Raw genomic sequence first — 22,169 nt, 5'->3', positions numbered from 1 at the left:
ATGTTGTCCGGCTAACTTGGAATTAGCAAGAAGACCTTCATAATGTGCTACTGCTGGTAATTTCTATGCTCTTGGAACCTGTTTGGTCTTATTCATTTCAAAAGCGTACACTCTAAAGAGCGCTCACCAATGAGGGTCCTGACATCACAGCATGACCCGCTAACGAGCTAAGCAAATCCTACCTGTAAGAGTTAACTGAAAAGCATTCAGTCTGCCCGCTGGGAGATAACAAATCATCACATGCAGTATAATGCCTGCCCACCACACTGGATCAAGATCACTCTCCAAATACTAGCCCTAAAATTCTTGCCAGAAACCTTTCTGGCACACCAGAAAGTGTTGCAATTTCTTTGTGATAGACTATATCTTGCCGTCTGCCAGTGCTGATACTGAATCCACCAGAAGCTCAGATAACTCCATTTACCCTCTGGTTATCAGTTCAAACTCTTCTCTTGTGATTAAAACGCTCAGACCCTCCAAGACCTCTACTGCTAAGCATGCCCCAGGGCTTAACAGCTCCTGTTCTTGGGCCATAAAAATCATAGTATACAATAATCCTTAGCCCTCAAAGGCGAATGCCAAGTTCAGACAGTTTTAATGCACCGTAGGATGGATGATAAGTCGAAAGGAGAACCTTGAACTCCCAAACTCGTCCCAGCCAAAGATAAAGAACCTCAAGTATGGTATGTACACTAGGACCGTAAGATGCTTTTCTATACATTATTTGCCAGTAAGCAATCACGAAGTGGAACTTTTCTTCTTTTTTTATATTTCTTTTTATTAACCGGTCAGAACAATACAACAAATTGCACGGTAAACCTTGAAAAGTTTTCATTGGCACATTTTAGAAGACCGCCATTCCTAGGAAACAATAGTCCAATAAGTTAAAGCTTACTTATGTAGTGCAGGATTCCAAATGAAAAAGCAATAAAGGTACAGAGGGGAAGTTAGGAAGGGGGATACCACACAATACAGGTGCAACGAGACTTCAACTCCCTCTCAGGGCATGCCCGTGGCGCTGCACCGACATGCAGTCAGCCTGGGCGAATTTTCTCGCAGGGAGCCCTAGGCATCAGGGCCAGTTTATTTAATTCAACATTTGCAGATGGGGGTCCTTCCTGTCACTGTCTGCCTGCTCTCTCAAGTATCTCTCTAGTGGAGCCCAGATGTCTCTGGGTCGCGACTTTGGTGGCATGAGGTCCCAGTATGCTGTCCAATTTCCTGACAGTACACTGCATCCTAAAAGTCAAGCATCTTTTTTTTTTATACTGGGCGGTGTCCCCAGTAGATTGCCACATGTCGCTTGGTCGGCAGCAGCAAAAGTGAAACTACCTTTCGTTGTTCTGACGGAATCTCCTTCACATACCTGAGCAGTATAATCTGGGGCGTGTGCTCTATTGGGAGGTCAGGTATGCCTTCAGTAGTATCAAACATAGCATTCCAGAACTCGCCCATGCCTGGGCAACCCCAGGCTAGGTGTAGAACATATGCGCAAGGACATGAGCATCATGTGTAGCGCGCCTCCTCGAGGAGGTCCATTTTATGGAGTTACTCTGGGGTGTGATAAAGCATGTATTTAAAATGTATTAGTCAAAGTCGATAGGTGAGAGAGGTCGAGCCTAAGAGCAGCAGGAGTGCCACTGCTTATCAGTGATAGGGCTGCCAAGAGAAGTAGTGCATAGTAGTCGGACGCTGGGGACAAGTATTAGGGCATCACTTTGCATGTCAGAGAATAATCTAGTGACGAGCTTGCGCGGGGATAGGTTTGTTAAAAAAATTTCAAGGACATGAAACACTGGTGGCACTGTAGGGAATGTGCTATGTAGGTTACTTATCGCAGCTCTGAGTTGAAAGTACGTGCGTGTGTCAAGGAGGGTGGTGTCAGGGCCCTGCAGCGCTTGTTGTTGGGTGACAAAAGTACCGTCCGGGTAATGTCATCCATAGTGGTGAGATTTAGTGTCCGTAATCTAGCACGAGTTCCAGCATCTTGTGTGAAGGGCAGGGCTAGGGTGACCACCCGTCCGTAAATTTCACGTACTGTCTGTAATTTCGCCCTGCTGTCCGTTGTCCGTGATGAAAGCTTTAACGGACGGCATTTGTCCGTAATTTTAGCTTTCATCTAAAGGGCAATGGAGGCAGGGCGAAATTACGGGCAGAGGAGTTTCCCCAGCTGGGCTGGAAGGCAGGGGGTCTCCTGTGCTCTGAGGGAGGGAGGGGCAGACAGATAAGAATAGGCCTTCTTGTCAGGGGGTCTCCTTCCCTAAAGACATGCAAATGTGGGCAACAGGTAAATCTGCAAATACAAAGGGGCTTGAAAACCTGCATTGACTTTACTAAAAGGAGTCACTTGAAGTTGTCTGGTGGCAAAGAAATTTCTTTCAGAGAGGTATTGTAATGGTGTTCCAAGGTGAGCTGTGGAGTGTGTGGTTTTAATGGAGTGTTATAATTTTTTTGAACACTAGGTATAAACTGTATATTATTCAAATCTGTATTTGAGAAGCACTTTTTTTAATTTAACCAAAATGTATTTGCGCATTTTGTAGCAGCTTTTATTATGATGTAATTGTATTTTTCACAGTTCTTTCAGGTACCTCGGTACCTCATAGTACTAACAAACATTGGCAAAGCCAATAGGTCTCATCTACGAAAGAGTTAATGGCTTTGCTAATGTGTTTTAGCCATTAGCCATGTTATACACCAGAGTAGCTGCTGTTCAGCATGGCTTAAAGCTAGTGGCATAGTGGTGTGGAGTGGAGTAGACTAGCATAAGAGCAGTGGCGTAGAGCCCAGTGGTGCAAAGTACAGTGCAGTGGGGTACAGTGCAGTTGTTTAGAGTGCTTTAGCGTAGAGTGCAGTGGTTTAGAGTGCAGTGGCATCCTGGAAATCAGTGTAAGAATGGTAGATATTAATCACTAGGTATCAAACGGTAACTGGTTCCCAGTTCAATCTGAGATCTAATTGTGTATGAAGGCGAAAACAGTGCCATATGTTAATGAAACAATAATTAAATTTTAAAATTTGAAAATTTTGTTTGTGCAATTTACATCCCAAATATTTTGAAGATTCTATGTGTACTTGACACTTAGGGATAACCCAGATCTCTAGTTTGGCTTTTGCTCAATTTCAAAACCATATAAAGACATGGACTAAGCGGGCAATTGCCTTGCACAACCTTGCAAGGGGTCTGGCCCCTGCTCACCCTTCACAAGCACTAACAGCGAACCATTGCACCAGAAGAGTTTGCCAAGGTGGATGGGTGTTGATTGTTCAACCACTTGACGGTGCCCCTTCTGTTTCGCTCCTGTGTGCAGACAACTCCCCAGGTACCCAATACCTTCAAATAGTCTTGGTGGACCCATCTTGTCTGATTTTAGGAATTGTCCCACCTTGTTCTTCTCTTCTTTATTTATCCAGTTGTTAGCAACAACCCTTTGAATTACTTGCCGTGGATCTCCCATTTGATCTCAATTTCATCCTACTCTTTTATTATCTTTGATTGGTAGTCCGGGCTCCCATTTCTGAGATAAATGTAGAGTCCCAAACATACACTCTAGTGCAGTGAGACTACAGACAAGTTATGGGTACATCACATCCTGTCATTAGGTGTGAGACTGTCACCCACACCATCTGCCCTGCCTCTTTAAAAAAAAAATAGGTTGAAAGTCCATGGGCGGTTGGGGTAAGCCAGATGTTTTTGTTCAATTTGTTTAAACTAGCATAAGGTTCATTACCTTAATGTTTCCCAAACTGTTTGCCAGGGGTTTTGAAATGTTCAGAAACATAATAAAAATTTTGCTGTTACTTTCTCTTCAGGAAAGATCGGGTAGATCTGGGTAGGGGTGATGGCCTTGCCGTGAAGGGCATTAATTTACTACTGAACAAGGACATAATGTGACACCTGAATGTAGCACACCAGGAGGCAATCACAAAAGGTCCACAGTGAATAAATAGTGCTATGTTGAAAAAGAGTACATAAATACACTGACAACATAGAATGGCCTCTCTTGCGTGTGTCTGTAAAACTGACGTTTGTTCTTGAAATTTTGTCCTGAATTTTGACCCTTTGTCCTGAATTTTTGTCCTGAATTTTGACTCTTTGTCCTGAATTTTTTACCGTCCTGTCCAGAATTTGCCTCAATGCCAGGTGGTCACCCTAGGCAGGGCAGGATGGTCAGTTAATGGGACAAAGGGACTATAGAGCAGCTCCACCCGGGCACGCTGCCACAGCTCATTCCACACCCAAATGGTGTAACCAACAGTGTCGATCCAGGCAGCAGGGCATTTTGGAGACTGATGTTACGCTAGGTAAAAGGGGCAAGGTGCAGCGTGGTCGAGTTCAGGTGCCATGTGGGGGAAGAATTGAATGGGGTATAGCCAGGTATGTACAAATTGTGCCTGTGCGCTGTATTAGTAAAGGTCCATATCTGGCCCCGTTAGCCTGCCCTGTTCAAAAGGTAATGTAAGAATCTCCCAGGCAATACAGGGTTGCTCCCCAGCCCATATGAGGGCCAGAAGGGGAGAGCGAACGTGGCAGTGGAAATACTGTGGTAAAGGTAAGGGGAGGTTGATAAACGGGTATAAGAATTTAGGTAGTTTAATCATTTTGGCTAGCGCGAGCCTGCCAGTCACAGACAGTGGGAGACTTTTCCATGCTGCAACTCGATCTATCAGCCAGTCCATCAAGCAACTATAGTTGCATCACCAGAGGGTGTCAGTGTCTCGACTCAGTCGGATCTCCAGATATTTAATCGGTCCAATTGTCCAGTGTAGGGGACACTCTGACTCCACCTCCTGGGTCTCTTTTGTGTGAGCGGGAATATTACAGATTTGGACCAGTTTATAGTGACGCCAGAGAGTCCCCCAAATCTGGTGAATTCTCTAATTAATGGATCAAGGTTCTTTTGGGGATGTTTAACATACAAAGTGACATCGTCGGCGTTCATGGAGACCAGGACCATGTGCGGTGAGAATGCCAGGCCTCAGTGAGAGTGGTGCTGACGAAGTCTAGCAGCGAGGGGCTCCATCGCAATGGCAAATAGGATAGGTGATCAGAAGCATCCTTGCTGTATTTCACCTTGAAGGGGGAGGTGATCCACCAAATAACGCAGAAGCGGGCTGCAGGGTTTGGGTAAATCTGGAGCTGATACTAATTGGGGCCAGCAGTGCAAAAAAGACAAGGCCATTCCAGTGAGTTGAAAGCCTTTGTGGCATCAAGAAAAATCGCTGCAGCGCTGACGCTGGGTTCAATGGTGTGTAGCAAGGTGAAAAAGGTACAGATATTATGGGCTGTAGAGCTCCCAGGGACAAACCCAGACTGATCTAGCCTAACAATGAGTGGAAGCAGTGGTAGCAGTCGGGATGAGATCAATTTGGCGAGGATGTTATCTGTGTTAATAATGGAGAGCGGTCTGTAGGAGTCCCATTTCAATAGGTCCTTGCTGGGTTTAAGGATCCTGATTATTAATGCTTCACGTAGGGAGGGTGGTAGCTCTCCCTTTGTCAATGATTCCTCATACATAGCAACAAGGTGGGGGACTAGCTGAGGGGCATATTCCCTATAAAAGACAGCTGTAAGTCCGCCCAAGCCCGGAGTCTTGTCCCCACGGAGTGCATTTATCACCTGCACCATGTCTGCCACTGTGAAGGTTTCATCTAAAAACCTACGCTTGCCATCCTCGAGCCAGAGAAGCTGTAGCGTATCAAAGAATAAACTGAGCTCTGAGGGCTCGGCTGTCTGCGTGGTCTGGTACAGGGAGGAGTAATATTTAATAATTTACCTCTCCACCGTTATTTCACCCACAGCTGCATCGCCGGCCTCGGTTTGCAGTTCAGCAACATAGTAGTTAGTCCAAGGTTTGTCCTCTGTTGCCCTCTCTGTATAATCGGGCTCGGCTCTTCTAGATCTTTTCTTCTTTAAGTGCCTGAGGAGTAACCAGGTATTGAACTTTTGGAGATTTATCACAAGGCACAGGCCTTTTTTATCAAGAAAATGTTGCTTAAGGATCTCAACAGGTGCTGATCGGATCACTGAATGGCCTCTTGGCCTATAGTGTGAACATTTCCTGATCAATCATAACTTGCTTCTCCCGAAACAACTGTATGTGCCTTGTTTGTATTGGTGATACAGGAGACCCATAGAACTTTATTCTGAATCTGTGTATCTTCTGACTGACCATTGCTTGGAATCTTGCACCAACTATTAATTGAGAACTGTATCCTCCTCCCAACTTTTGCTTGTGGAAAAGGAACGGGCTAATCAGCAAAGGATTCTGCACCTCACTAGGTATCTCTTTCAAAATGTCCTCTGCCCAGTCTGCTTCTCATTAAAAAAATGTTAAGCCTCCACTGGTTTTGCCAGCTACTGCCTGCCATTATACTTGCGCCCACTTGTAAGCTTTTCTCTGACTTTTGCTAACCATCAAAAAATTAGAGAGCAAAAACGTTGAGTCCAGATATTCTTGCTGCTTATCAAAGGCAGTGAACATCAGCACAAGCTTTCCAGTTCTTAACAAAGGCCTCTCCAAAAAAGTGTTTAGACTAGCCTACCCCGCCATAGGGTAAACCCGAATCAGACTGGAGTGGCAGTCAGTTGAGAAGGTATGATTTGTATTCCCTGAGGCACAGGCTCTTCTGGCCTGGCCATCCTGTATTGCCATCTCAACTTTCTCTGGGATCTTAGTGAGTGGCCCTACAAATCCAATAATTTGTCCTGGGTTGCCTGTCAGGAACAGTTGATCATTTTTGGGGTCCGTGGAAAACTTGCCCATAAAATTAATCAGTTTGAGGTCCGCTAGCGTGTGAAATTTTTGGTTTATACAGTGCACATGCGTCATTATTCTCTTAGGTGATTCCTAACTTCTGTTTCCAAAGGTTTGTGGAGGCATACACCTGAGCACTGAACTAGGATGTCTTTCAAATTAAGCCTGTTGTCTAAAATGTCTGAGTCCTTTTCCTGGCCCGGAGGAGGGACTTTGGCTGGTACATTCTCACATAACACTTTTCCTTGTTTGCTCAGGACCTGTGCTCATTTTAGGACCAAGTGGCTCTCTTCTCAAGTTCTAGGAGGAACTGCCATCCACTGTCTGCTTGTTTTCAGGTGAGAGTAATATCTCCATAACAGGCCTATTTTCAGGTGGTGGGATTGTAACTCTGACTAGCTTATTCCTCCTTCTGCTCTGAGTTGTCTGCCACCGCCTGCACTTTATTCAGAAAGCTTCTCGGATAAATTAGGAAATCAGTATCCATTTTCACCAAAGCTTTGCTCTACCAGCACTTATTATGGGGATTGCAGTCCTCATTGCACGTTTCCTCCCACCAGTGCCAAGGGGCGGAGGGAGTCAAGAGGTGAAAGGAGCCAAGAGTTAAACGCATAAAACTACTTGACAGGTGATATCAAGGGCGCACAGAGGCACCTTCCTGACTTCTGAGCTAACAGTCAATGGCCTCCAACAACCCAGCTTCAAAACAATAGATTTTTTCCTCCTCAAGAATTTCCCCTTTGTATGAAAGAGGAAACTTGTCAGCTGATTATATGATTTGATGTTTGGCCGTAGCTGGGATAGGAGCCCGCTACACCACTCGAATACACAGGGTAAAGAGACATTTGAAAAATAGACTATCAAAGGCGATGGTGCTGTACTGAGAACTGCAGACACCAGTATACTTTTAATGCAAATGGAGATGCCCTTCTGGTGCCCTGCCCAGCTAGCACTAAAACGTTTACCTCCAGAACGGGGACCAAAGCACCACGCCCTGATCTGCGTCATTTGGAATGTTCTCTGGAAACTGAGGTGCCCCGAAAAATGTGAGGCCTTAAGCAGCAGCGTAGGGAAACAGGGTATCAGGTTGGACTGACCTTGAGACACTAGGAAACTATCACTGATTAGACCGTGGTGCCACTGAAGAAACAATACTCCAATGAAGACATCAGTAGTAGGGTGTAATAAAGTGGCTGCCAAGCAGGAAATTGATAGGCGGGGATGATAGCTAGAGATGACTTTCGTGTAATTGGTGGAATCTGGTTGTTTTTTATTTAACGTGATGTTTTTGTGGTACATAAAGTGGTTGTTGCTGGGAGCTATAATTTTAAACCCGTTGAAATTGTTCTGGCTGCTGTTTGTTGCAGTAATGAAAGGGAAGCACTATCCTTGCCTTCTGCCCTGCCACAGACTCACTGAATAGTAGTACAAAAAGTGCTAATAATATTCAAGGCTATCACACAGGAAAGGAATCTTGGGGTTATCTTATCCCTTGAACTCAGAGGATCCTATGAGGTCTGGATAGGTAACTTTGATGTGCTCATTTCACACCTCGAATTACCATATTGATGATTTGTGTACGGAATAACCAGAGGACTATGAGTAATATCCAACGGAGCCCACCTGAACGGGGAATAACATTGAAAATTGGTGTTGTGACACAGACTTTTGGTAGGTCATTCCTGCATTCTGTGCCATTTTTTCAGAAAGTGATTTCTCCATGCCTGACCTGGTGAAAAAGTCCATGCAGACACCTTCGATAATTCGCTACAATACTGCATGTGAAATTGCAGCATTACTTTTAATACCGACTTGGTGAAAAGTATGTGTTTTTATCTTCATTGTTAATATTAAGTGACTACATAGAATGAGCACCAAAATCTACACATAGTACCCAAAAAATGGTGTGGGCAGAAAAAGGAATTCTGCGGTGGTAACATTAGTTTTCACCAGCACGAACCTGAAATAATGTTTAGTTAGTCGTCCTGAAGCGAGGTCCCCATCTGCAAACGATTAAAGACAGATAAGAGATTGTCATACACCCTTCTGGAAGCCAGGCAACAGTTAGGCTACTGGGCGATGATTTGTGGGGGGGGGGGAGCGTAGGAGGTGGGGTTGCTTGACTCCACAGTCACAGGACCCATCCTACTATGGCACTGCAAAGTGGACCAAGTATGACCCTTTCAGCACTTGACCCAGTAGAAATGATCGAGTAAAGTTCACAGGCTTCTCGGGGAGATTAGAGTGATGGAGCTCAGGCTCAGCACCCAGGAAGTCAATAAGATAATTGTAAAGCCCAGTGCATCTCTTTAGATAAATACAAGTATTTTATTATATCAAAAAGCACAATACTCCACCCACATTGGATACCTGCCTCGCAGGTGCGAATTCCGTGCTCTTTAAGTTGGGGTCCCAATCTATGCAACTTACCCACCCTGTCTTCACTTTGTCCCTAGGGTCTTAGGTTTTCCTGTGGCATGGTCCGGTAGTTGAGTACCCTCATTTCCTTCGGGTGCCACTCAGTGCAAAAGTGGGTTGAGCTACTGTCCATGGTAGTCACGCTGCAGATGTGAGGCTGAGGCAATACAATGAGTCTCTAGAGGACCATGGCAGGAACAGATGCTTCTTGCATTGGACTTCTTCTAGGCTCAAGTGGTTCGTCGTCATAGGTTGGCCTTGCGGGTTCAGCGAGCCTAGTTCCATCACTGCAGTCAGTCAGTTGTATTTGGAAGCAGTTGGCAGTCCTTTACTCCAGGTGCATGGCTCCAGCAGCGATGACTCACTTCTTAGCAGTATGCTAATGCACGATGGTAGTTATCTAATTGGGCACTTAGGGCCAGATTTTTCAGTGTTGTGTTGCCCTTGTGTTATGCAAGGGGAACGCAGCACTAAAGTCAGATTTACCAAGCCACGCAAGGCAACCTTTAATTGTCCTGCAATGCCTGGTAAATCTAGGGTAACACAAGGTGTTACCAAGCATCCACCAATGGACTCTGACGCATTTCCTGAATGTACCATGAGTGGTAGACCTGGTAATGTGCCAAAATGCTAACCTTCCCAGGGGAGGCATAACAAGGAGCAATGTCTTTATTTCTCCTCATTTGTTTCCTCTTTCTACGTGTGCGTGCTGCATTCTGGATGAAAAAGCCTCATGATTGTTTTTGTGCAGGAAGATCTCCCTTCCAGCACAAACAAATCCTGCCTACCATGGCACAAGGGTTCCTGCTTTGGTGCTAGGCAGCCAAAAGTGCGCCAGACCATGTAAAGGACAGAAATGCACCATATAATATTAAATGTCTGCATTCCTGCCCTCTCCCTTTCACGCCATTCAAATTTCACACTAAAGGAGATGACAAAATATCAGAAGAGTCACACACTTGAACAACAAATCTTTGGGGATTTAGGCTTGTGCAAGCCTTAGGCATAACATCATTTATTAAATGGTAGGCCGGCCTGCTAGCAAAGGTGTAGATATTATAAATTGCAATAATCAAAATAAAGCAAGGCCTGAAACAGACACAGGATAGTAATGATAGTTCAAGAAGAAATGCAGTGTTAAATCAAGTTGAGCCAGAGATGTTAACCTGAGCCTTTTGATATCCGTATACTATATATATTTTTTATATCTCTGTCCCCAGACAAAGGTTTTACTTGTGAGTCATCTCCAACCTGTAACCAGTGATTTATTTGCCCTAAAAAGTGTAGAGGCCCGTTTTTGTTGTTGTTTTTTTTTAAAAGCTCGCTGCCAAATGTGGGCGATGCCTAATAGCAAGGCTATCTAGTCTTGATTCTACCGCATGACTTTCTTCCTTCAAACTACACTTCATGTCACTTTGTCACTCTTGCATGTTCTTGTTCATCCCTAGTTTCTCCTTTTGTTGCTATTGTCTTAGAGTCTTTGGCATCATACTTTGGCCCAGAAAGGAAAGAAGAAAAAGAAGCTGTCAGTCCCAAAAAATGAGTGCTGGTGCCAACCACCTTCAGAAGTTAAGCAGTCACTGTAACAAATTACTTACCTTTGGTAATGCCTTATCTGGTAGACTGTAGCCACAGATTCCTTACTTTTGAATTATCCCAGGCTCGTTCCGGAACTTTTTCATGAGCAGCACCCCTGCACACCAGTAGGTGGTGTAGTTCAGCTCCACGTGGCATCGTCGTCCGTGCTGGAAGTGACGTGTGCAGTGGTTGCAGCTTTTAACTCTGGTGGAATGAGCAATCAAATCCTCAGGGCATTGCTTTTTGGCCAGTGCATAGCAGATTTCAAAACAGAGCACGATCCATCTGGAAATAGTCTGTTTCTGCACAGCCTTTCCTTTCTTGGCTCCTACATATACCCCATGAAGAGTTGATCATCCAACTGGAACTCTTTTGTGCTGTCAAGATAGAACAGCAATGATGTTTTTGGGCCAGTCAGTGGAGTAACTCTTCTTCCTTAGAGAGATAATGGTGGAATATAAACGGTAGGCACAGTGGTAGAATGATCTACATGTAAGGGAGAGATGATTTGGCAGAAAGGAAGCTTTGAGTAAGAACCAGCTTGTCTGGGAAAATGTTGAGGTACGGAGGCTCAGATGAAAAAGCCTGGAGCTCACTGACCCTCTGGGTAGGTGTTATTGCCACTAGGAAAGCTGTCTTTATGGTAAGGGGCCTGAGAGGGTAGTTGTGTAATGGCTTAAAAGGAGTACATTTCAGAAATGTGAACACTAGCTTGAGTTTCCACTGATGCATGATCAAGGGTGAAGGTGGAATCATATGCTGAAGACCTTTCAAAAACCTATTTACAACAGGGATGGCTGATCTGACAACCGCAAAAAGGCTGAGATGGCAGAAAGATATTGCTTTAAGGTCCCCAAAGCAGAGCTCTGCCTGGCAAGAGAAAGTATAAGTAGAAGGACCTGAGAAAAAGGGGTATGGGGGGGGGGAGAATTGGGGAGTCAGGGTGGGGTTAGGTTACTTTTCTGTACACCATGCCATAAACTTGCCCCAGCAGCAGGCGTATACTGTCTTGGTAGAGGGGTGCCTGGCTAGCAAGGTAAAACTATAGGCTTTGAGCAGACAGTCAAGGGCTGTCAACTGTCACTGCTCAATCTCCACGCATGATAGCTGGATTGTTGACAGGTTCAGGTGGAGAACCATCCCCTGCTGCTGTGACAGCAGATCCTCCCGAAGAGGGCATCCTCATTAGAGGACTGTTGGCCACGCTCAACACCTCACAACACCAAACTCTCTAAGCCCAGTCTAGAGCCACAAGGATGTCTTGGGCTCGGTTGTTCCTGATATTCTTGAGAACTCTGGGCAGAAGTGGTATGGGCGTAATAGCTTATATGAGGTCTGAACTCCACTCAAGATGAAAAGCGTCTCCAAGCAAGAGCTGTCTTGTAAACTGCAGTGTGTGGAAGTGCTGACATTGCACATTTTCAGTGGTGGGGTACAAATCTAACTAATGCTCTCCCACTTCTGAAAGAGACCCTGCACCACCTCTGGATAGAGATGCCATTTGTGATCCGCTAGCCATCTTCAGCTGAGTTAATCCACCCTGATGTTCAGAGAGCCCACCAGGTGTTAAACCACTAGGGATATGCCCTAATGTTCCAGTCATGTCCGGATGCGCATGGCCTCTTGACAAATGCTCCATGCACCTTCCCTGCCCTGCCCTGCCCTGTTTGTTGCTGTACCACGTGATGGTGGTGTTGTCGGTGAGCACCTGCACTAGCCTTCCTTGATGGAGGATAGAAAGGCTTTCAATACCAGCCGATCGCCTGGAATTCCAGTAGGTTGATTTGGAGTCCAGATTCTGCCAGAGGCCTCTGATCTCCATTTCTTCTAGATGGCCACTCTGTCCCAGGTGTGACACATCTGTCACCACTGTCAGATCTGATTGGGGAGGGGAGAACGGTCTGCGGCTGACTCAATTGTGGTTTTTTGTAACCACCACTGCAGATCTCTTTCAGTTCCCTCCAAGATCTGGAGCATGTTGTAGAGATTCCCCTGATCCTGCGCTCCATGGAACTTCAGGCCCCACTGCAGAGCCCACAAATAACAGCAGGCATATGGCATGAGCAGTATGCATGAGGCACAGAAGCCTCAGAGTAAGTGTCATCAAAACCCAGGAGAGAGGCTGAAACATCGGTATCACAGCGGGAATATCCTGGATTCCGCGTTTGGGAGGACTAGCCCAAAACGGCACCATGTCCAGAACAGATCTGTTGAAAGGGAGCATCTGAGAGGAAGTAACTTGTGACTTTGGCATGTTGATAGTGAACCCCCCGCTAGTGCAGGAGGTCCACGGTAGTCTGGAGGTGGTAGACAATTGTCTGTTGAAGATGGGATCATCCCAGGCAGTCTTCAAGATAGGGAAATACTAAACTCCCGACCGCCGCAGATGATGTGAAACCACCATCATCACATTGATTAACACACGAGGGGCGCTTGTAAGGGTGTAAGGGACTACAGCAAATTGAAAGTGCTCATGGCACACCGTGAACTGCAGATGACGCCTCTGGGCAGGCGAGATGGTAATGTGGAAGTATGCTTCCTGCAAGTCTAACGCTACCAACTAGTCTCCTGGGTTGAGGGCAGGTAGAACATGAGCATGAGCATTTCAAATTGCTCCTTTTTAAGGGAGAAATTAAGAGGGCCCAGGTATAAGACAGGACCAAGGCCTCTGTCCTTCTTGGGCACCAGAAAGTAGCAGGAATAGCAACCATGACCTACTACTTATGCAGGCACAGTTTCTATAGCTCCCTCGGCCAAGAGGGCTGCAACGTCTTGGTGGAGTAAAGGTAGATGGTCCTCTGTCAACCAGTTGTAAGAAGATGGCATGGGTGGAGGAGTAGTCACAAAGCGGAGGGAGTAGCCTCTCCAGACAATCTGGAGAACCCAACGTTCTGAGGTTCATGACCTCCAGTGGTGCAGGTGATGGCGTATGCTGCCACCTACAGGTTGCCCATGGTGGTCGGAAGGTAAACTAAAGAGGCTTGGAGGCTGCGGATGCTTGGGGTGGTGAACTGGGCAAACCTCCGGCTGCCTGACCTACGAGGTCTGTGAGTGCAGTGTCCTCCACCATTCAGAGGCTGGGAGGCTTGCGGGGCGTGGTGGCTGGGTGGGTAGAGGTGCAGCTGGATGGCCCTTAAGCTGCCACAAAAGGAGCAAAAGATGGACTGAGGCTCATGGGGGAGCTATGGAAAGGCCCAAGGACAATGCTTTAGCCCTGCTGTCCTTGAAGTGCTCCAGTGCAGAGTCCACCTTGTCTCTGAAGAGACAGGAGCCATCAGAGGGCATGTCCATAAGTAAAGTTTGGACAAGGTAGTTGTCTTCAGCCAGGCGTAGCGCCTTAAGGCCACCAACAAAGAAGCTGCTCTGACTAGCGAGTCGGTTTCCCATCAGACAACTTGAGCGAGAATGACCCAGGCCTCCTCTGCACCTGCACAATGGAGTCCAACAGAATATGACAGTATCTGCCCAAAAGAGGCATGGGGTGTTCACAGACCACAATGCCAGGCTGGCGGAAGAAAACATTTTATTGCCTGTGTTGTCCAGTCTCTTAAATTCCCTATCCGGTGGAATTGTAGGGAATGCGCCAGGATTCGGAGTGGAGGCTTGGAGCACCATGCTTCCCGGAATGGAGTGTTTGGTGAGGAAAGAGGGGTCCACTGGGGCAGGGTGATGGCGGGCAATTGTACTATTCACCTGAGCCCCTGTGTAGGGCTTGGATCAGGCCAAGTAGGATGTCCGTGAGAGCATCATTAAATGGGAGAAGCAGTCCTGAAGGGCTGACCATCGGCCAGAGCACCTATGTCACTGAGGGCTGCTGAAGGTCCATGACCTCGGCTGACCTCCTCACCATCATAGGAAATGTGGCATCCTCCACTGTAGCCACAGTAAGAAGAGACCAAGCAAGTATCTGGAGAGGTGTCCTGTCCACTGGCATCCACCAGTTCCTCACACCGGTCCATATCCGGGTCTAGGTCCTGGTATGCCTCAGGGTCCAATAGCCCTCCCAGTCTTCCCCAAGTCCTAACCCATAGGGTCCAGGCTTCGGCCTGGAGGGAATGGCACCAGTTGGTGCTAGAGTTGGCATCAGATGATGCCCATCTGGCTCTGTGTCGGGGATAAGAATGGGGATGTTAGTGCCAGGAGCATCGACATTGGAACCAACGTCAGTCCAGATACATCAGTGTATCCAAGGAGCCAACTGGTGCAGAGAGAGGACCCATTAGCAGGGAACCAGTGGGGGGCCCCTTCTGAACTCCCAGGGTTCAAAGGCATCCTAGAAGTGATGGGTTGCCCAAATATGAGGGGCACGGGCCATGAACTTCACGAAGTTGGGTGAGGGTCTCTTCGGCTTCCAGAAACTTGGGTAGGCATGGAGCCAGCCCAAGTGCAGGCTGAACCATGGAGCCTAGCCTCAAATGACGACGCTCCATTGTGCCGTCAATGGACGAGATGAAGTCCTAGACCTCTTTCACTTCTTACTCTTCTGCTTTTTTGTGGGACTTACTCGAATGCCCGGATGTCTTCGACTGTGATGAAGATAGATGGATCCATGACTGATCCCAATACCTTCCTCTCAATTAAGATCAAGACCGTCGCGGCGTCAGATGTCGAGCAGCAAGGAGCTTGAAGGATTGCTCCCTCAAGGTCCTGGGGTGCATGGAGCTGCAGTCAAAGAAGGTCTCCGTGTCATGGTCAAGCTCAAGACACAAAAGACAGACAAGAATCGGGGAAATCGGTTAGTGACCGGCACTGCAGGGCTTGAAATTAGCCTTCCTAGTGAATATCTCTGCCACACCAGCAACATGATCTAAAAAAAAAAAAAAAAACCTTGACAAAAAGTCACAAAAAGGTCAGTTAAAAAATGACTAGGGGTAGCTCTTTCCGGATCTGCACAAACTGGTGCAGAAAGAAAAGAACTGACGTCAGCATGCTGGGGTAGTGCCTATATAGGCACCGCAAACATCACTTCCTGCACGGACGCCACAGCACGGAACCAAACAACACCACCTACCAGCTCACAGGGTTACTGCTCACGAAAAATGTCCAGGTCCAATCTGACAATTGTGGATACTTCTTAGGTTAGGAGTCTGCAGCTAGAAGTCTCTATTAGATTGTTGCATTTCTCAAAGGTTTCTTCCCTCGGCACTATATGAAGGATGTAAAACACCCCCGTGCTCGCCCTCTCATCGCCCAATCAAACATAGAAGTAATCAGGTAGTCTCAAAACCATAGCAGTAAGGTCGCCTTGCTAGACCAAACAGTGTGATGCACATTGTGAAATCTCTGCTTACAAATGATGCAGGTTTAATCGTGGTGTCCTCTTTTTCTTTTAGATTGCTGAAAAAACCTTCCTTATCTGGAAATGAAGATACGTTTAATTTTGGAAACTGCAAGACTGGGAAAGGCGCTAATAGCCTATGAAATGAATACGTTGCCTTGTAACTGATTTTTGGCTAGCTGCATAGTACCTATTAGTATCATACCTGCTGTTAGCAGGGTATCTTGCAAGAAGGCTATCCCAGGCAGGTTGTAAGTTTGCATCGTGCTCTATTATCAAGTTTTTTGGTGCAGCATGTTCTCTCTCTTCCTTGTGTATAAAAGCTGACTGATCTTAGATGAACCAGAGGGACCACAGGTGATGACATGACACTTTCAATGAAGTACACGTACATTATGACCAACAAGAAAGAAGCCCCTTGCTTAATTAAACCTGTCAATATGAGACCCTGCATCTCATAGGAAGAAACCATTTCAACCATAAGGAAAACTTGCTTAGTTCTATACAAAGTTTTGTCCATTGATTGAAACATATGTCCTTTGCGACTCCTACATCAAAAAGGCTCTCTTGTCTTCCATGAGCCATTATATATGAAATCTTTGTTTGCCTCTACGAGGATGCTACAATCAAAAGGCTAGTTCCTTTTCCACCATTATAATGTGGACAATATTGCTGTTCTCGTAGAAAATCTGTCGCCCTGTTAAGACACCCATAAAATGAATGACCAGCTGCAAACAATCACTCTTAAGTTGCAAGTAAATAATTACATTTCAAGCGTTCTTAAACAGGCTGTGCTCTATACTACCTTTTTGTTTACTTACACTCAATCTGCCTGTTTCCTTCACTTTGGTAAATGAACACTTCTAAAATGGTAACTGAAAACGCAGTAACTGAGAGGTGACCCTCTTTCCTTTGCATAGCTTTGCCGCCGTAGCAGTGTGTGACTTGCCCACCGAGCTTGATTTTAGGTTCTAAATTGTTCACCACTAATTTCATTGGAGTTTGTGCACCTCTTTAGGACTGAGTTTCATATCCACCGCCAGTTGTCATTGTACATTAATTTATTAATTGTCTGCCACCCCTATCCGCGATTATTAAAAAAAAAAAAAAAAAAACTAATCCATTGGTTGTTGATTTGAAACTCAATCCTGAGTGTTTTTTTTTTTTTTTTTTTAATTCTCGGATGGGATTGTGCTGTAAAGCATCACAAACCTTAGCACTTCTGGTTTTTATGCAATTACCAATAGTAACAGTGTAGAAAATGTCCACTGCGTACCATTTTGTTTATTAAGATATAACAGATTGTACCCTGGTTGTTTGAGGCTATTGCAACCAGTTTGGGAAAAAGAACCATGTAGTCATCTGACTGGCGGGAAGATGGAGAAGCAAAATGAAGCCGACATGACGTCCCACGGAAAATTCATAATGACAAAGAGGAGCTTGTTGCATTGAAATCCACAGTGAATGCGACAGATGCCTGGAGAGCACGAGTTCACACTTTACGCTCAGCGAACTTCAAATGCAGTGCACCAAGCCGAGCTCATACAGTGCAGTGTGTAATTAATGGAGCAGATGCTCCAAATGATTGTATTTAATGGTTGGCAATCACCAAGGTGTCTGATATGTTGGGGCTCATTCCGAATCTTGGTTAATCCTGCTTGCTCATTGCCAAACCATAAAGACTGAATGGATTGGTACTTACCAGATGCAGAATTGATGCATGATCCTGAGAGCCAGACCTTGATATGGGGATACGTGGATTTGTTTTCCCTCGTTGCATGGTGAGCAATATCAGATTTTATGCACTTTGCTCACACGATTTACCCTAGGTTTTAACTGTCCATAATCTTTCAGGACAACACCCGTCGGTGGTGTAATAAGATCCTGGGATAGATGCACATTTGGCATGCCATTTGCCACCAACCAGTAGTGACTCCCTCTGTATGTAAGTGACTCCTAAATGTGCTTAGCAGAGTTAAGCTACTGCTGTAAAATGAGACGAGAAATGCCTTTTTAGGAAATGTATTCCTAAAGTCCTTCAAACCATAAATTGCGAAATACACATAGAAAAGCTAGCATGCTCGGGTTCCCAGCGGTGAGCTTAATAAAAGAACTATGTTGTATGTATTGTGAATGAATAAGGTCTGTTTGAAGAGTGAGTTGTAGCAAATGATTGCTTATACTACACGTTACAAAGTAGGACTAGGCAGTGGAGAACTTTACAGTGTAACTTGTTCCCATAAAAGGACGACCAACCGGTTGAATTTTAAAGGATGCTTTGGACACAGGCAGCATGAGATGCTGTAACCTACTTTTTTTTATTTGTGGAACAAGTGAACCATGATAATTGATTCTAGTGGCTGTTAGGAAAAAGAATTGCCAAAATGTGGGTTATAGTTTGGAGAATGAATCGTGTCATCTCAGTTTGTTCATACACGTTTCAGTTGTTATTACTTTGCTGTTCATATGTGAACTTTTAGTTAAAAGATGAGACGATAATAAAGCATTTATGTTTAAGTAATTGCTGATTCTAAAAGCGGGCGGAAACATGATGATGTGCAAAAAAACAAGCTGACTTGGGTGTTTTCGATAAGGTAATCTTGGGCCAAAACACAAACAGACATGCATCCCTTTCGGTGTTTCTCATAATGTGATAATCCCCCATGAGCGCAAGCTTTCTATGTCAACAGACCATGACTGCCAAAAACTTGTATTCAGCCTGTAAACGAAAACAAGACAAAGATGAAATCCTTGGAGAGCATAACGTTTTACTAAGGGACACAGTTGATTAAGAACACAATTAATACCAGGAAGAAGAAAAAAACTAGGGCCTATATTTAAGAACTACAACCATAGCAGTTTCAACCAGTAAAATGTCACCCAGATGAAGCTCGTCATCTTTAATGCAGAAGGCAAGGTCTAGCATCTCAACTCTGCAAATTCAACCTTGTTCATTAAATCACCACCCTAATGATCATAGAGACTTGTCTCCTGCAGGTCTACAAGGCAATACATGAATAGAGAATATAATTGCAGTGATTCACAGAATCAGCCTCATCAGTAAATATTTTGCACCCAAGGGTTTTGCATCTTCAAGCACTTCGATTAATTACTGGTAATTCTTTTTATGCCAAGTCTTCTGTTCCTCCTCATAGCATTCTCCTTTTGAGATTTGCCATTGCCTTCACTCAGAACTCTACTATGACAAACCTCATGACTATTATTTATGGACTTACACGTTTAGATTGAAAATAACACATTGTCTACTTGAACTGGCCTACTTATTTTGTTTCTTTCAAAAACCTACATCCTAGAAGTTTCAGTGACAACCTTCTGGAGAAACTAGACCAAGAAAGGTTACATTTAGACAACTAAGGTATTTATCACCAACATCATTTAAAACAGAAACCTGGAGAGGCTAGTGAGAGCATCTACAAAAGAGCATGGCTTCTAGGTGGAGAAGCACTTGGAAACCTCAGCACAAAGATCTGTAAACTTATATCAGCAATGTGTATATTATTATTATCGGTAGTCTGACACTGAGGGAAATATTTATACTTTTTGGTGCAAAACTGCACTGACCCAGTTTTGCACCAAAAAGTTTAGCACTGACTTGCGCCATTCCTGAGCACCACCCGGGCGCCATATTTACGGAATGGTGCAAGCCGGTACAAAGGGAGGGCTGCTGTTAAAAAAATAAAATTAAAAAAATGACGCTAGCCAGGTGGGGCTGGCGGTATGGGAGAAGGGAGTTTTGCACCAAAAAATGACGTTAGGCTGGTTAGAGTAAAAAAAGATGACTCTAACCAGCCTAACGTACTTTTCTGATGCAAAACCATCCATACCACATGACTCCTGTCTTAGGAAAGACAGGAGTCATGCCCACCACCCCAATGGCCAGCACAGAGGACCAGTGTCCCCTGAGCATGGCCATTGCACCCTGTGTCATGCAGGGGGGCCCCTGATGGCACTTAACAAAAAAAAAAAATGACTTACCTATACTTACCCTACTTACCTGGGATGGGCTCCCCCATCATCCAGTGTCCCTCTGTTTTGGGTTGGGGGTGTTCCTGGGGCTTAAAGAGGGCACCTATGGACCCATTCCATAGTGTTAAACCATGGAAATGGGTCTACCAGTCCCTTAACGCCTGGCCTGACCCAGGCTTTAAATAATGGTGCAAAGCAGGCTTTGCACCATTATTTAGCCCCTCCTCCCACCTGTGCGTCATTTTAGCACAGGGGACAAATATGGGGCTACAGGGTTAGCACAATTTTTTAGATGGGAACACCTACCTTGCATCTCATTGACACAAGGTAGGTTCAAGCATCTAAAAATGGTGCAAACTCCAACATTTTTACGTTAGACGTGTTTAATGTTAAAATATAAAAATGGAGTTAGTTTTGTGTTGAATTTGCGTAAAAAAGAAATTATGCAAATTCAGTGCAAATGCGGTATAAATATACCCCGAGTAGCCAATTTTTACCTTTAACGACACCAATTGAAGACACCAACTTAAAAGAAAACCATAATAAGTCACCTACTCCTCCCTTGAAGTAAAATATCATCCGATGTGTCTGTCCCAAAATGCAGCGCAGATATATGGCAACTGTTCTTACTGATTGTTGATTTATTTTTTACTAAGGCAAATAGACCGGTAATAATTCAGGACATACTTTGGTGTCAAACCTCTGTCTCTACCTGCAGCACAAACAGCAGCCTTTGCCAATGTGGCCTGCTATATTGCCAAGATGACTAGGCATCCAAAAACGTTTCAGACATGAGTCGAGAAAAAGCGATAAAATAGTTAAGGCACCACTTGTCAAACATTAAGTGCAAGCATGAAATGCAGACCACCACATCATAAGTACTGTGAGAAACAAGTCCAAGGAATGTATTACCTTGATCAGCTCTTGACCACCATGAACTGGAGGCTGATGGGGATTTACAAATGCAGTGCAAATGAAACAAGGGTCAAGATTTATTCGATTTGTATCTCCTTTGCCACCTACTTCTCCTGGCATGATTTATCACTTATTTTAGAATGCTGTGGTAGAAAAAAATAGTGGCACATTTCATCCTTATTCTCCATGAGAGTCTTTAATTACAATGGATTAGATAAATATTTTCAGCAGTTCTTGGCAGCCTTCATTATCTCTTTTTTTCAAAAGACGACTGCAGAGGTTTTGGTTTCTGTCCCCATTTTCATAAATATTCGTTAGACTTCAACATAGACTTCAACATAGACTTCAACAATCGTTTCATTGAACCCCCCCTTCCCGTGTGACTTCTGTAAGCAATTTATATTCTAAATACTGATAGTATCTGGGCAACAGGTCTCTGATAACGCAGTATGTACTTATGCGATGATTGGACCCTTTCTGATGTTTGCCAAGATCATTAGTTCATATGTCATGCAATATTATGTGCAAGCTTCTTCCTTCATTGCTGTGAGTATTTAGGGCAAACCATGGTATGAATTGCAGTCTCACCATTTCACCTAAAGTGTTACAGATCACGTGTGGGAATGTGCAGAATATGCTCATCTGCTATGTTAACAGTAGCTAGCTTTCCTTCATTGACCTTTGTATAAATAAACAAAATAATAAATTGTTGTTTTCCAGCACATCTATTTTGTTGTATGCATTATTTTGCTGCTTCCTTTCAAGTTGTATTCTGCATTGCAAGTTTGTTTTTTTCGAACACCACCCTCCCCTGAGCCCCAACTATTTGAGCAGGTGCAATATAACTCGGAAGATGCTAACTCTGGAGTCTATTCACAAACCGCATGCAGGCTTGTGAATAGCACGTTGTAGTATGTGAGCGCTATTGCTAAGCATGCTACAGAGTGCAGGGTCCTTCGCCTTTCCTATGCAGAGAGCTCCTTGCCAGTTAAGATCTCCTCTCACGTAGGTAAAGGTTTTGAATGTAAATGTGGGCGGAAGCTTGGGGAGTGGCTGCCAAGTCGGGAATACTTACTACTACATTAGAGGGGGTTTGGAGAGGGTTAAGGATGAGATTAGGGAGCACTATGGAGGGGTTTAGAGAGGGACATACAGTTACAAACATCCACCCACAAAAGAGTAAGGTTATTTCTGTAATACAGGCAAAAAGGCCCCAGAAAAGTCAAAAGTGCTCC

General features: G+C 44.8%; 1 protein-coding gene across 1 annotated transcript in view; it reads left to right on the top strand.

Moving 5' to 3' along the window:
• PRMT2 (protein arginine methyltransferase 2) overlaps positions 1-21,648 on the top strand; it is a 298,198-nt gene extending 276,550 nt beyond the window's left edge. The window contains exon 10 of the mRNA XM_069225499.1: positions 16,088-21,648. Coding sequence (XP_069081600.1) covers positions 16,088-16,120 — 33 coding nt within the window. The 3' untranslated portion in view covers positions 16,121-21,648. The remainder of the gene's footprint in view (positions 1-16,087) is intronic.
• The last annotated feature ends 521 nt before the right edge of the window (positions 21,649-22,169 follow it).

Source organism: Pleurodeles waltl, chromosome 3_1 (assembly GCF_031143425.1).
Source record: "Pleurodeles waltl isolate 20211129_DDA chromosome 3_1, aPleWal1.hap1.20221129, whole genome shotgun sequence".
NCBI lineage: Eukaryota > Metazoa > Chordata > Amphibia > Caudata > Salamandridae > Pleurodeles > Pleurodeles waltl.
The sequence above is the reverse complement of the archived record's forward strand: the minus strand, read 5'-3'. Positions and strand labels throughout refer to the sequence as shown.